This window comes from Ovis canadensis, chromosome 14 (genome assembly GCF_042477335.2).
Source record: "Ovis canadensis isolate MfBH-ARS-UI-01 breed Bighorn chromosome 14, ARS-UI_OviCan_v2, whole genome shotgun sequence".
NCBI classification, from domain to species: Eukaryota; Metazoa; Chordata; class Mammalia; order Artiodactyla; family Bovidae; genus Ovis; species Ovis canadensis.
Genome location: NC_091258.1, coordinates 70005585 through 70020912, shown reverse-complemented (window position 1 = coordinate 70020912; position 15328 = coordinate 70005585). Strand labels below are relative to the sequence as shown.

At 52.7% G+C, this 15328-nt stretch overlaps 2 protein-coding genes across 2 annotated transcripts; both read left to right on the top strand.

Annotated features, from left to right (window-relative positions):
• The first annotated feature begins 946 nt into the window (after positions 1–946).
• Positions 947–7355, top strand: KLK9 (kallikrein related peptidase 9). The gene is made up of 5 exons (XM_069551407.1): positions 947–989; positions 1124–1280; positions 3776–4041; positions 5814–5950; positions 6583–7355. Exons 1-5 carry the CDS (start codon positions 947–949, stop codon positions 6733–6735), a joined length of 756 nt encoding a protein of 251 aa, XP_069407508.1. The 3' UTR covers positions 6736–7355.
• Positions 7356–8848: 1493 nt separating this feature from the next.
• LOC138419134 (kallikrein-8-like) lies at positions 8849–14619 on the top strand. The gene is made up of 6 exons (XM_069551392.1): positions 8849–8924; positions 9344–9421; positions 9876–10035; positions 10223–10482; positions 12371–12504; positions 14411–14619. Exons 2-6 carry the CDS (start codon positions 9352–9354, stop codon positions 14564–14566), a joined length of 780 nt encoding a protein of 259 aa, XP_069407493.1. The 5' UTR covers positions 8849–8924; positions 9344–9351; the 3' UTR covers positions 14567–14619.
• The last annotated feature ends 709 nt before the right edge of the window (positions 14620–15328 follow it).

Here is a 15328-nt window from a genome sequence, read left to right as displayed (position 1 = left end):
ATGGGTGGAAAAGAAACAAGACCATGTTCTCAGGACTTAGCCAAGAGCTGGTGGTATTAATGGGAAAAGTGCTTAGTACCAGCTGGGTTGGGCACCTGGATCCTTGGGGTGGTAGAGATGTGGAAGCGGAAGTAGGTTATGACAAGAGTAGGTCAACCCAGACGGGATCATATTGCTCAACCTCCTGGGAGAGGCCTCTGTCCTCGCGGGAAGGGGCGCAGGTCCCCGTGGCAGGGAGGGTTCTGTGGGTGTGCAGGTCCCTTTGCAGTCTCTGCCAGGCCAGGCAGTGTTTCTGTCTCTTTTTCTTTTTCTCACCTGCATCCTTCAGTGTCTTTGTCTCCCTGTTTTTTTTTGTTTTTTTTTCTTTCTCCCTCTTTCCCTACCTCACCCCTATCCTGCCGGGTGGTTTGCCTTCTTCCCTCTGAGTCCTGATTCTTTCTCCCACTCCTAGTCTGATTCTTGGGAGGTCCTGCTAGGGAATGCTCCAGCCTGCCCAGTGCATTGGTCCTAGCCCACTGCAACTTCATTCAAAATGAACTTGCTTCCACCCTAGGACTCCGCCTTAGGGACCTTCCTCCTTTCTCTCTTCCTCCTCCAGGCCACAGAATATCCTGCAACCAGATGCTGCCACCCTGAAGTCAGGGTGAATCAGGGCTGCCCTTTCTGGAAAGCCCACTTGAGAAGGACAGTCTCACCCAGGGCCCCTCCCCCATTGCGCCAGACCCCTGATGCTGCCAGCCCCTGGCTCATCCTGACGAAGGGTCTACCGGTGCTGTCTGCCTCCCCACGGCCCCCAGTCAAGGCCCCTGGGCTTCCCCCTCCTTCCCGGGACATGTCCCAACCCAGATTAATCATGGGGCGGCCCCAAGGAGGAAGACAGCATGGCTTACCATAAAGAAGCAGGGCCACTGAGCACAGGCTCGAAGATCCAGGCACCGCAGAGGCCATGAGGCTGGCATTCCTCTGTGCTCTGCTTTCGCTCCTGGGAGGTGAGGTTCCCTCCGTCATGCTCCCCTCCGTGGCCCCCCCAGGACCCTTCCATCAGGCCCTCTGTCCAGCGTCTCTCCCCTAGCCCTCCCACCTGGCTCTCCGATAACCCTTCTGCCTCCCATCCCCACCCCAGGGCAGGGCTGGGCAGACACCCGAGCCATCGGGGCCAAGGAATGTCGCCCCAACTCGCAGCCCTGGCAGGCTGGGCTGTTCCACCTCACCCATCTCTTCTGCGGGGCGACCCTCATCAGTGACCGCTGGCTGCTCACAGCTGCCCACTGCCGCAAACGGTGAGTGACCCAGAGGGGGCTGGAGGTCAGGAAAGAGAGAGAGGGCTGGCGACCTCTGTAGAGGAGGGAGGGAGCCATGGGCAGGAAGGGCCAAGCCTCCACTTCTGTTCCCCGAAGTTCAACTCCTCGAATGACAGAGAGCTGACTCTGAATCCTAGCATCCCAAAGAACCTGGTCCTCAGGCTGTACATTTTGAAACTTTGACTTTTAGGTGAGCTTCCCTGGAGGCTCACACGGTAAAGAATCTGCCTGCAAAGCAGGAGACCTGGTTCGATCCCTGGGTCGGGAAGATCCCCTGGAGAAGGGAAGGCAACCCACTCCAGTATTCTTGCCTGGAGAATTCCATAGACAGAGGAGCCTGGTGGGCTACAGTCCATGGGGTTGCAGAGTTGGACATTACTGATCATCTTCACTCACTCAGACTCCTAGACGCCTAGACTCTGACCTGGAGAAATCCAGAGCTGTACATTCCTAAAATCTTGCATCCAGATTTTACACTCATGTACGTAAGTAATTACATTAGTGATGTTGCTGAATTGGAGAAACGTAGATTCAGGGACAGGTAGAACCTGAGTAGTCTGGAGCAGCACTATCCAATGGAAATAGAACCCTAACCATGTAGGAAAGTTTAAGTTTTCTAGCAGACACACCAAAAAGGCAAAAAAAAAAAAAAAAAGAGTAAAACTAATTTTAATAATAGATTTAACTTGCCATACTCAAAATGTTATTTCAACATGTAATCAATTTTAAATACTTATGAATGACATAGTTTAGTCTTTTTTTTTTTTAATACTAAGTCTTTGAAACCAGGCTTGCATTTTACAAGTATGTTGCATCTCCGTTTGGACTAGTCGCATTTAAGCACTCAATCACTGTGTCAGATAGCACAACCCTAGGATCTTAGATTCAAAGTGTTCTAGCTAGCTAGGTTCATGGAGTAGGGAAGCTTATAGTCTGAATTACAGTGTCCTAGAATACTGTGGCTTGTAAATTCTAGAATCTTGAACCAAGAGAATTCTAGAAACTTATGTTTATACATGTCTAGAATCTGGTGGATTTACTATTCCTGCATGCTATCATTCAAGATTTCTAAACTCCCCAACGTGTTAACCAAGAGAATTCTAGAGTTTCAAACTATTTGAAACCTAAATTCTTACACTTGTAAAAATCAAAGATTTCTAGATTTCTAGAATGATGAAATTCTAGTTTTACTGTCCCAGAATATTAGAACCCTAGGTTTTTATGTCCTAGATTTAATTCAGATAATTTAAAAATCTTAGACTTTTTGATTCAGGGAAATCAAAAGCATTAGAATCACAAATTCTTAAGATACTAGGGCTTGAGCCTCATAGAATTCTAAAACTGTGGGTTTCCAGGGTATTAGAACCTTAGAGTTTTAGAATCTTAGATTCTGGGCATTCTGATAGAATTCTGGAATCTACCTGATGCAGAAATCCTTTTTATATTATCTGGGGAAAGGAGCCGTGACTCCTGTTGGATATTTTCCCTCTAGAATGAAGCCTAGGTGCCACCGAGGCTGCTCTGTGAGAATTTCCCATCATACATCACTCCATGCTGGAGCCTCTTTAGCTCAGGCCTGTACATCAGGCTAGGAAAACAAGGGCCACATTTCAGTACCAGAGACAGAGGGGAGAAGCAGCAACATGGAGGAGCAGGAGATTCAGGAGCAGGGACAAGTCGGGGCTGCAGGGTGGGGTTGGGACTGACTTCCCAGACACAGAAACCAAGGCCACAGTGTGACAGAGAGGGAGAAGGCAGAACTAACACCTTACGTTCCTCAAAGCCTGAGTTCTCAGTCATTAGCCTGGTCCCTAATGTCAGAGGTCAGGCATTGGGCGATGGACATGTAGACACCCTGAGGGTCCCTGGCTGTCCAGGGCAGGAACCCAGAGCAGAGCAAGTGGGTTCTGCCATTGCAGGGAGAGGGTCTGAGACCAGATTTCAGGAAGAAGTGCATTGAGAGATCAGGGATGTAGCCGACAGGAAAAGTCTGAGGCCGCAAATGAGCCTAGCTTGGGGATTTTCCATATCCCACCCTTTCCACATACACACACAGCGCCACTCCCCACAGAAGCCACCAGTCCTGTGGGTGCAGGTTGTGGGGCTGTGGTTGTGTGGTGGGCGGAGGCCTCACCTGCCTCCATGGTTCCAGGGGACCCAGGTCACCACTGAGGCTCCAGGTGGGGCAGAGAGGAAGGTGGTTTACTTGACATGGGGCTAGGAAGAGGTGTGAGCTTTGGCAGAAAGCTACGAAGGTAGAGGCAAAGGGTTGGAGTGGGAAGCAGGGGCCCAGAGAGGGTGTGTGCCTTGCTTAAAGTCACACAGCCCTGTGGGTCACGGACAGGTGACAGGGACCCAGAGAGGGTGTGTGGCTTGCGGAGTCACACAGCATCCTGGTGGTCAGAATAAAGAGGATCAGGGCCGAGAAGACACCTCGCCTTCTCCCACCTTGACCTCTGACACCTGTCCAACAGGTATCTGTGGGTCCGCCTCGGGGAGCACCACCTCTGGAAATGGGAGGGTCCGGAGCAGCTGTTCCGGGCCACAGACTTCTTCCCTCACCCTGGGTTCAACCAGGACCTCACTGCCCAGGACCACAACAATGACATCATGTTGGTTCGTCTGCCCCGGAAGGCACATCTAGGCCCTGCCGTGCAGCCCCTCAACCTCAGCCAGACCTGCGTCTCCCCAGGCACCCAGTGCCTCATCTCAGGCTGGGGGGCCGTGTCTAGTCCTAAGGGTACAGCCTTGCCCACTGAAGACACCCTGATGTCTCATGCCAGGGGTCTGAAGCCCCTCTCTGCCTGTCTCTGCTTTTTCACCTCTATGTTCTATCATCTATCTATGCATCCATATATTTCATCAGATCTAAATGCTATGAATGATAAGATGCACCATTATCTTACAACCCACCAGGAATGAGAAAAAGAAAAACAGGTTTCAGCCATCCTTTTCCTACAAAATACACAGAAGTACCTATAGCTGAAAGGGCCTGCTTGCAATTTTTTTCACTTATCTTCTTTTTAAAAAAATTTTATTCCTTCTTATTTATTTTTGGCAGCACTTGGTTTTTCTTGCTGTGCCAGGGCTTTCTCTAGTTGTGGCGAGCTGGGGCTCCTCTCTAACTGTGCTGTGCAGGCTTCTCTTGTTGCGAAGCGCAGGCTCTCGGGCACGTGGGTTCAGTGACTGCGGCTCGCAGGCTCTAGAGAGCCAGCTCAGAAGTTGTAGTGCGTGGGCTTGGCTGCCCCACGACAAGTGGAATCTTCCCAGAGCAAGGATCAAACCCGTGTTCCCTGCACTGGCAGATGGGTTCATAACCAGTGGACCACCAGGGAAGTCCCCATCCATCCCTGTATGACATCATTTACTGGAAGGCACATCCTGATTTCAGAGATGTTTACTTGTGAAAATACGTGCATCTCAGAACTGAAATAAGGTCTATGTCACTCAGAGTCAGAAATCAGCACATCCATTAGTCAAATTTGGCTTCCCACGGCAGTACTGGCTTTCAAAGGGCCGTGAAAATAAACAAAAACAAAAACGTCGGTTTGTGGCTGCTAACAGTTAAAACCTGAGCAATGTGATATAAAAGCCAAGTTTCTTGATTTGCTTGAAAAATTCAAAACTGACAATGCTGGGTCCGTATTTCTAAAATAACGACCGCTGTTGGGCAGAATTCAGCAGAATTCAGTGGAGGCTGTGCCCTTCAGACAACACGTTTCTCCCCCAAGAACCGCTGTTTCCGTAGACAGCCCCTACCCCACTTCCCCATCTCTGGTCTCTCCGCGTCTTTGTCTCAGTCTCCAGCGACAGCCATCTCATTGTAAATGTCTCCTCCCCTTGATCTCACTACTTTCTCGCTGGATGTCTCTTGGTCTCTTTCTTTCTTTATTAAAGAAATTTTTTTATTCTATTTGTTTCTGTCGCTGCATGTGGGCGTTCTCTGGTTTCAGAGAGAGGGGAGTTAGTTACCCTGCAGCTATGGTGTTCAGGCTTCTGATTGTGGTGGCTGATCCAGGCAAAGCCTGGGCTCCAGAGCATGTGGTCTTCAGTAGTTGCAGCATGCGGGATCTAGTTCCCTGCAGGGATAGACCCTGGGCCCCCTGAACTGGGAATGTGAAGTCTCAGCCAACTGGACCACCAGGGAATTCCCACCTCTGAGTCCGTTTCTCCCTATTTCTTCATTGCCTCCTCTGAGAATCCTCTTTCCCCTTCAGTGGTCTATCTTCCCATCAAGGTCCCTCTTTTTCTCTGTGTGAGTTTTATACATATCTCTTATCTCTTGGCTCTCTGCGTCTTTCTTTCTTTCTTTCTCTCTCTTCGGCCCTCTCCACTTGGTCTCCATCTGTTTCTCCTCCACGCTGTGATTCTGTTGCTTTCTCACTTGTTCCTGTCTTGGAGAGTCTCGGGCTGTGGCACGGTGGGTCTGCCTTGGGAAATCGGGGGAGGGGGGCGGTGCTGAGTTAAGATGGAAACAGCTGCTGACCTTTCACGGACTTGCTTTCCCCACAGTGGAGTACCCACTGACGCTGCGGTGTGCCAACATCAGCATCCTGGAGCCCCGACTCTGCCGCCGGGCGTATCCAGGCCACATCTCCGACAGCATGCTCTGTGCAGGCCTGTGGGAGGGGGGCCGGGGCTCCTGCCAGGTGAGACTGCTCTGGGAAGGACAGCGGTGGGCATCCTGCAGCAGCTCTAGGGTCCTGGTGGAGAAGGCAGTTGGAGCCCCAGAATTCCTAGAACCAAGCATGGAAGGATCTGGGATACCTGGGTCCTGAGAAGGGCAGTGGGGGGTGGCCAGTCCTGCCAGGATTCCTGGGCCTAAAAGAGGAAGGCACTGGGGGTTGGACTCTATGTCCTGGGAGAAGAGGGGTTAGGATCCACGATGCTAGGTCCTTGGGGGAGGTGGGGGCCATGAGATTTTACTCCTGCGTCTATGGCCTTCCTGGGTGGTTCAGCGTAAAGAATCTGCCTGTCAATGCAGGAGACACAGGAGACGTGGGTTCCATCCCTGGGTGGGGAAGATCCCCTGCAGGAGGAAATGGCAACCCGCTCCAGTATTCTTGCTGGGAAAATTCCATGTACAGAGGAGCCTGGCGGGCTACAGCCCATGGGGGTCACAAAGCGGTTGGACAAGACTGAGGGAGGAGGGACTGGAGACCAGGATGCCTGGGTACTGGAGGAGAAGGGAACTGGAAGCTTCCTCGGAGGGAGCAAATGCCTTGTGTCAGGTCCTGAGTAGATCGGCCTAACAGTTTCTCTGCTCTTGTTCCGCGTGCAGGGTGACTCTGGGGGCCCCCTGGTTTGCAATGGGACCCTGGCCGGTGTAGTGTCTGGGGGCTCGGAACCCTGCTCCAGGCCCCGGCGCCCTGCCGTCTATACAAGTGTGTGCCACTACCTGGACTGGATTCAAGAAACCATGGAGGACAACTGAGCCCTCGCGCCTTGGATGACCGGAAGAGGAGGGTGGGGCAGGGCAGGTGGATTTGCAAGACTCCAGTCTCAACGGTCTAAGCCCCTGGCCTCTGCTGGCCTGGAGACGACTTCTGGATATTCAAGTTCCCAGTTTCTGGATATTCAGACCTGGGTTTCCGCGTGAACTGTATAGCTGCCCCCCAGTTGAAAGGAGCGGGAAGACACTTCCGCCCTTCTTGGCCGCATCTCTGAGTTACCAGGAACTGGCACCGCCCCCCAAAAATAGGGTTCCCTGCGGTCTACCTCGGGAAAGACATCTACTAAACAGCTTCAGGTGCTTTCCTGGTGGCTCAGTAGTAGAGAATCTGCCGGCCAATGCGGGAGACGCGGGTTCGATCCCTACCCTGGGAAGAAGAATCCCACGTGCCCGGGATTAACCAAAGTTCCGGAACCACAACTACTGCGCCTGCGCTCTGGAGTCCAGGGCCTACAACTGCTGAGCCCACCGCGCCCACCGCAGCTACAGAAGCTGCGGCACCGAGAGCCCAGGCTCCACAACAGGAGAAAAGCCCAGGCAGCAAGGAGACTCCAGCACAGCCCCAAATAAATAAGTTAATTAATAAATAGCGTCTCCCTCCAGAGCTTTGTCCAATGAGATTTCCCCTTACGGCCCCACCTCCTTCGTTAGCGACCCCGCCTTACTGGAGGGTCCCTTCCCCCACGTGGAACTCAAGCAGTGGGTCAGTCTCTGCCTACTCCCACCACCCTGCACCATGGCCCCTTCCTGGGCGTGTCCAGGGTGTTCATCCTGGCGGGGACCGGCCGAGAGGAGAGAAGCTGGGAGAGGCTCTCAGTCCCCGCCGATCTAAGGGACAATTTTGCATTAAACGTGCGGAGTCCGGCCTTCCTTCTGCCGGTTTTGTAGGATAAAAGATGGGCATCGGGTGGGCGATGGACGGCAGAGAGGGAACACGGCCGCTGCGTTGCGATTCCCCATAAGTCCTGAGTTCAGTTCAGTTCAGTTGCTCAGTTGTGTCCGACTCTTTGCGACCCCATGAATCGCAGCACACCAGGCCTCCCTGTCCATCACCAACTCCCAGAGTTCACTCAAACTCATGTCCATCGAGTCAGTGATGCCACCCTGCCATCTCATCCTCTGTCGTCCGCTTCTCCTCCTGCCCCCAATCCTTCCCAGCAGCAGGGTCTTTTCCAATGAGTCAACTCTTCGCATGAGGTGGCCAAAGTATTGGAGTTTCAGCGTCAGCATCAGTCCTTCCAATGAACACCCAGGACTGGTCTCCTTTAGGATGGACTGGTTGGATCTCCTTGCAGTCCAAAGGACTCTCAAGAGTCTTCTCCAACACCACAGTTCAAAAGCATCAATTCTTGGGTGCTCAGCTTTCTTCACAGTCCAACTCTCACATACATGACTACTGGAAAAACCATAGCCTTGACTAGACGGACCTTTGTTGGCAAAGTAATGTCTCTGCTTTCTAGTATGCTGTCTAGGTTGGCCATAACTTTCCTTCCAAGGAGTAAGCGTCTTTTAATTTCATGGCTGCCCGGAGTAGGTCCTGCCTAAGTCTAGCTCCATCAGCCCTATTGCAGCAAGGCTCCTGGGCTCTGCTTGGGCCGGTCCCGTCGCCCCCAGGGGAAGGGGAAACCAGGTCACAGCGCCTCCCAAACCTGCCTTCCCGGAATCTGGACCTCGCAGGGGGCAGCCAGCGGGCGGGGCGCTCCGCCCTCAGAAGTTGGGACCCAGAAAACGGGCTTGACTCCCATTCGGGTGCACCCTCCTCCCACAAAAACCCAGTCTCCGAATCTCTCCTTCCAAAAAAATTAACCGTAAGAATTCAGCCTCCAGCCCCTCCTCCCTCAGCTCCAGGAGTCTGGGCTCCCATTCCTTTCTGATTCAGATCCAGGAGTCACAGTACTAATCTCCTTCCCTCCCAGACCTCAAGAGTTGGAGATTCCAGCCCCTCCTCCCTCAAGATTTCCCGTTTAGGCCCCCAGCCTCTCCTCAGCCGTACCCAGGGTTCCAGTTCCTCGGTGCTCTGCCGGCTCCGGGTGGGAGGAGTCGGAGCGGGAGGCGGGCCGTTCCAGTTAAAAGGCTCCAGGATCTTGTACCAGGCACGCAGAGCTGAAGTACTGGGAGCTCTTCCTCTGGGTCCCAGTCAGTAGGTGACCCCGCCCCCTGAGTTCTATAAGGTGAGATGCCAAAGTTCTCAGGCACAGGGTATCAGACCCCCGCCCCCTACCCCAGAACCTCAGCTCCCTTCCTCCTTGGAGACCGAGCAATCAGCACCCCAGCCCCATGCTCTCCAAGACTTAGGAGTCTCAGCTCCCAATTGGCTCTTCCTTCAGACTCAGGAGTCGGAGACCCTGACTGCCTCCTTCCTTGGAATGTGGGAATCCAACCCCTTGGGCTCCCAGCAACTCAGATTCAGCAATCTGGAGCCCCATCTCACTCTTCTTCAGAACCAAGACTCTGGGTCCTCAGCTCCTGCTTCCTGCAAGACCCAGAAGGATGGTCCAGGATCTTGCTTCTCCCCACCCCAATCCTGAGAGTACCAGGGTTTTGGTCTCCTCTTTCCCCCTCCGCTCAGCCCTGTCCTCTTGTCTCCCAGGCCCCACCATGGGACGTCCCTCACCTGCTGCAGTTTGGATCTGGATGCTCCTGCTCTTGCTGTTGGAATCCCGGGCAGGTGAGGGGGCCCAGAAGGCATCGGTGGAGCACATGAGCCTGGGGGAACACCGTGATGGTGGCTACGTGGGTGCCTGCAGCGGCCTGTGGGGAGATGGGAAGCGTGAGATGACATGTGGGAGTTCCTGTGGGGTGTCCAGAGGGTGGAGGCCTGGTACACGTGGCAGCTGGTAGGAATGTGTTCGTTTCTGCTGGGTATTGCAGGAGCACACCAAAGCCAGCGAGGCTGCCTGCTGAAGGGCGCAGTTATTCACGAGAGTCTATGGGGCGGGTGCACGCAGGCTCAGGCGTGTGGCTCCGTGTTTGGTGACTCACGGCCTTCCACGAGTGTACGTGTGCATCTGTGCAGCAGCATGTGCAAGCCGGGTGGCAGACGCCGGAGGAGGGTGTGTGTGTGTGTATCCGTTTGAACCCACCGTGTTTTCCTGCCCCAAACTTTTCCCTCCTGCCTCCAGGACACTTGAGGGCACAGGAGAGCAAGGTGCTGGAAGGGAAGGAGTGCAAGCCTCACTCTCAGCCATGGCAGACGGCCTTGTTCCAGGGTGTCCGGCTCATCTGCGGGGGTGTTCTTATAGACGACAACTGGGTTCTTACAGCAGCCCACTGTCAAAAAGAGTGAGTGGATTCCTGCAGCAGAAGTGGTGGAGAAAGAGCGGGCTGGGGCTCCTCTTGAGAAAGGGCGAGCTGGGGAGCGGGTCTCTGAGAATGGAAGTCTGAGAGAAGAGGGGACCTGGGTCTCAGAGAGGAGGGGGCTGGGAGCCCAGATTCCTGCCTGGGTGCCCAACCACCCCCATCATCACAGGAAATACACAGTCCGCGTGGGAGAGCACAGCCTGAAGAATAAGGATGAGTCAGAACAAGAGAGGGCCGTGGCTCAGTCCATCCCGCACCCCTGCTACAACAGCAGCAACAACGACCACAGCTATGACCTGATGCTCATTCAACTACGTGGCCGGGTACCCCTGGGGCCCAAAGTGAAGCCCATCAAGCTGGCGGATCACTGCCCTCAAGTTGGCCAGAAGTGCACCATCTCAGGCTGGGGCACTGTCACCAGCCCCCGAGGTAGTGGGAAGGAAAGGAGGAGCTGGTTGGCCCAGTGGACCCCAAGCCGTTGGCGACACTTAGCCTCTAGAGCAGATGAGGAAGGGAACATGATTGTGAGGTTGACAGTCATGGGCGGTCCACGTTAGAAACCTTCAGGACCAGAATACTGACAGGCATGATGGGGGAAAAGGAAACAGATTGTTTAATAGGGCTCAGAAAAGTGGATGGATGGATGGATGAATAGTGGATGAGTGAATGCGTCCCTCCACCTTTAAGTTAGAGAGTTATGAGACTTTCTGTTGTACAGAAAGTCAAAGTGTTCGTTGCTAGTCGAGCCTGACTCTTTGTGACCCCATGGACTGTAGCCCGCCAGGCTCCAGTGTCCGTGGAGTTCTCCAGGCAAGAATACTGGAGTGAGTAGCCATTCCCTTCTCCAGGGGATCTTTCTGACCCAGAGATTGAACCTGGGATTCCTGCACTGGCAGGCAAATACTTTACCATCTGAACCACCAGGGAAGCCCTATTTTGTTGTTCAGAGTTTTATGTAACCTTCACAACAGACTTGGGATACAGGGACTCAGTGGCCCAGGAAAATAGGCTCCCTCTTCTCCATCCTGAACCCAAGATTCTGGCCCCAGATCCCGCCACACCCAGGGGTACGGGCCTTTTCTCCCCCAGGACGCTCAGTCTAGATCCTCAGCTCCCTCCTGTTTCTTGACTCAAGTCTGGACTCCACTGAGGTCCTTCCTCTGGGGCTTCAGAGTTCAGGGAGCCCTTAGCGCTTCTTCACAATGAAGAGATTGGGGCTCAGCTCAGAGGTGAAGCGATTTGCTAGGAAAGCAAAAATCAGGATTCAGGTCCCTGCCTGTCTGACTCCTAAGAAAACAATGGGCTGCTGTGGAAAGCTACCTGCTCATGAATCAGGCAAGTCAGTTCAAACCATGGTTCTGCCCCTTTTCTCTGGGCAAGTCCCTTCCCATCTCTTGACCTCAGTTTGCTCAGCTACAAAATGGGCATAATTATTCAATGGGTTTCTAAGCTCCACGAGGACTCAGATTATATCTGTTTTCTTCATTGTATGTTCCTAGTGTTCAGGGTGGTGACCGGGATACAGTATGTCTTCGGCAAACATTTGTTGAGGGAATGCATGGATGAAAGAATGAATGGCTCCCTTCTTCCAAGAGCTCATGTGAGGATTAAATGAGATTCTGGGCATATAGCTTCTGGTACATAGAAGTACCAGGTAGAATTTTTCCCTCTGAAGTCTGTTTTTCAAAGGTTAATAAGAAAAACTAGTTCCACTGCCCATCATCTATTTCATCACTTATTTTGTGAGCATCTGATATGCCCCAGGTATTGTACCATACAAAGCCTTGTGGAGTTGCATGCTAGGTTGAGGAATAGATGATAAACAAATACATATAAAATGAAATATTAGGTGGAGCCAAGTGCTATAATGGAATATTGTAGGGGGGAGGTGAGAGGAAAGGGAGTGATGGAGATGTGGTGTTGTAGTTAGAATAATCAGGGAAGGCTTCTAGGAAGAGGTGATATTTGGAAGAAGTAGGACCTAGCTGAGATGGAGGACTTGCTGGTCTGGGAATGGGAAGATTGGAAAGATTCAGAGGTGTCACAGAGGGGTGCTTCCAGGTCCCCCTGTCATCCGACCCCTCATTTGAAAGGCAAGAAACAAACAGTAGGGTCCAAAGGTCCTTCTCTGGGTGGAGAAAAAGAAACAGCAGGGGCCATGGCTTTGTTTCCTGTGATGAGAGGAGAACGTGCCCTCCTGTGAGATGTCTCAGAAAGCCCTGTGCAGCTATGGGTGTACAGATGGGAGGTTAGATCCCGACAGGGATGGAGGGAAAGGATTGCTGTCTCTGGCAACTTACAACCTCTGCTCCCTCAGAGAATTTTCCTGACACTCTCAACTGTGCAGAAGTAAAAATCATTTCGCAGCATCAGTGTGAGAAAGCCTACCCAGGGCAAGTCACGGATAGCATGGTCTGTGCCAGCGACAGCAGTGGGGCTGACACATGCCAGGTGAGTGCCTTCGGAAACTCCCTCTTTTATTTATTTATTTTCGGCTGTGCTGGGTCTCTGTGGCTTTGCTCGGGCTTTCTCCAGTTGCAGCGAACTGGATGGGGTGTGTGTGGGGGGCGTGGGTTCCTCGTCACTGAGGCGCAAGAGCCTCTCATTGCTCTCTTGTTGCCGAGCGCAGACTCTAGGCGCGTGAACTCAGTAGTTGTGGTGCCCAGGCTTAGTTCCTCTGCAGCACGTGGGATCTTCCCGGGCCAGGGATCAAACCCGAGTCCCCTGCATTGGCAGGCAGATTCTTATCCACTGGGGCACTGGGGAAGTCCTGAAACTTCCTTCTTCCCTCACTCGCCTTGCAGAGATGTGAGGCTTGGCAGTGGGGTGATCCCAAAGAGTCAGCACCCCTGTCTCTACAGAGTGGGAAGCGAGTTCAGAAGAGGCACACTCTCCCTGCAGGCTGCACAGCGCAGGAATCAGAATAATTGAATCGGCCTTGCTGTTTCCTTGGGAACGCTTGCCAGCCGGGGAAGGTGCAGGGAGGGGTAGGGGATTAAAGGGAGGGAGAAGCTAAGTCCTTGAGGGATAAGCTCCCTGCCCTCTTTCCTACTGTTAGCACTTGGAGTTTGTGCAGACTTTAGATGAGCGTAGAGTGAGCTACTTTTCTCCAGGTCCTGACTGGGTTCCCTAGCATGGCTACCTTCTCCTATGACTGGTACCTTGGGGAGCAATGCTGTCCTCCCAACTGGCCAGAAGATGGCACCGTTGATTTCAGGGCTCCCTCAATGGGCTCCCCATCCTCAAGATGACACATCTTGGGCTTTGCCATTGATACAGAACTCTCTAGCCTACTGGCTTCAAGTTCAGTCCTCACGGCTCCACTTGGATTTGTCCCCACCCCTTCTGCTAAGGATTGGTCCCTGAAGACAGTGCTTCAGTGCTCCCTTTCCTATGGGCCAGGAATAGAATCATTCCCTTTCCTATTGGCCGAGAATAGAATCATTTCCATTAGATGCTGCTGTGGAAGCTAGTCTTTTCCGGCTGATTCCTTAGAGACAATAATGTCTTCCCACATACTCACCTTTTCCCCTTGGGTGTGTGTATATCCACAAGAACCCGGCTCCTTTCTCCTGTGTTTTGTAACTAGACGATCTCTTCCAGATTGGCCAGGAATTGTTGTTGTTACTGTTCAGTCGCTCAGCCATGTCCCACTCTTTGCGACCCCATGGACTGCAGCATGTCAGGCTCTCCTGTCCTTCACTATCTCCCAGAGTTTGCTCAAACTCATGTGTACTGAGTCGGTGATGCCATCCAACCATCTCATCCTCTATCATCCCCTTCTCCTGATGTCAGTCTTTCCCAGCATCAGGGTCTTTCCCAGTGAGTCAGCTCTTCCCATCAGGAGGCCAAAGTATGGAGGAGCTCAGTCTCCCCGATGCAATTGCTACTCTCTGCTCTGTGGATTGGACCCTCCAGAGAGCATTCTCTTCCCGCGTTGATCACGATTTCCTCCATTGCCTTTAGACATCCTGTCTGTATCCCCACACGTGGAAGCCCCACCCCTCTCTCTCACCATTGGTCCCAGGATACAGCGATCTTACGTCCGGGGAACCAATCACGTGAGAGAGATGGTACAAATGCTGGTGTGTGTGTTTCCATTAGTTGCTCAGTCAGTCCGACTCTTTGTGATCCCGTGGGCTGTAGCCCCGCCAGCCTCCTCTGTCCAGGGGATTCACCAGGCAAGCATGCTGGAGTGGGTAGTGATCCCCTTCTGGGATCTTCCAGACCCAGGAATTGAACCCAGGTCTCCCACATTGTGGGCAGATTCTTTACCATCTGAGTCACCAGGGAAACCCATGATATGCTGGTAACAGTTGAGCAACTTAGGTGAAAATCTTCTATTCTCCCCTTCTAGGGAGATTCTGGGGGCCCGCTGGTGTGCAATGGCGTTCTCCAGGGCATCACATCGTGGGGCTCAGACCCCTGTGGGCGGCCTGAGAAACCTGGTGTCTACAGCAAAGTCTGCCACTCCTTGGACTGGATTAAGAAGACCATAGGCAGCAGGGGCTGATCCCCAGACAAGCTCTAAACCTCCCTCAATAAACTCACAGCATCAGCCTGGCTCCCTGCCTGTCTGTGCTTTGGCCTTCCTGGGAGGGGTGGAGGGGCAGAGGGTCTGCACCCTAGAGATGGAGAGATCAGAATCCCCATGGTCATTCTGCCCATCACCACTGTCCAAAATTGTTCCCCTCCCCCCTGCCTTTTTTTTTTTTCTGGGAGGACTTCGAGAAATGGGAGGTTAGTTTCAGAGGAGAGAGAAGATGTAAGGATTTTCAGATGTCCAATGGACTGGCCTGAAAAAGACCATTAAAAGAGTTTCTGTTCGGTTTTTCTGAGCAGCTAAACTTACTAAGCTCTGGGGGGAGATGCTGTTGTTGTTCAGTCATTCAGTCTTGCCTGACTCTTTGCGACCCCATGGAGTGCAGTATGCCATGCTCCCCTTTCTTTTGCTGTCTCCTGGAGTTTGCTCAAATTTATGTCCAGTGAGTTGGTGATGCCATCCAACCATCTCATCCTCTGTCATCCCCTTCTCTTGTCCCCAGTCTTTCCCAGCATCAGGGTCTTTTCCAGTGAGTCAGCTCTTCCCATAAGGAGGCCAAAGTACTGGAGCTCCAGTCCTTCCAATGAATATTCAGGACTGATCTCCTTTAGGATTGACTGGTTTGATCGCCTTGCAGTCCAAGGGACTGTCAAGAGTCTTCTCCAACACCACAGCTTGAAAGCATCAATTCTTTGGTGCTCAGCCTTCTTTAGGGTCCAACTCTCACATCTG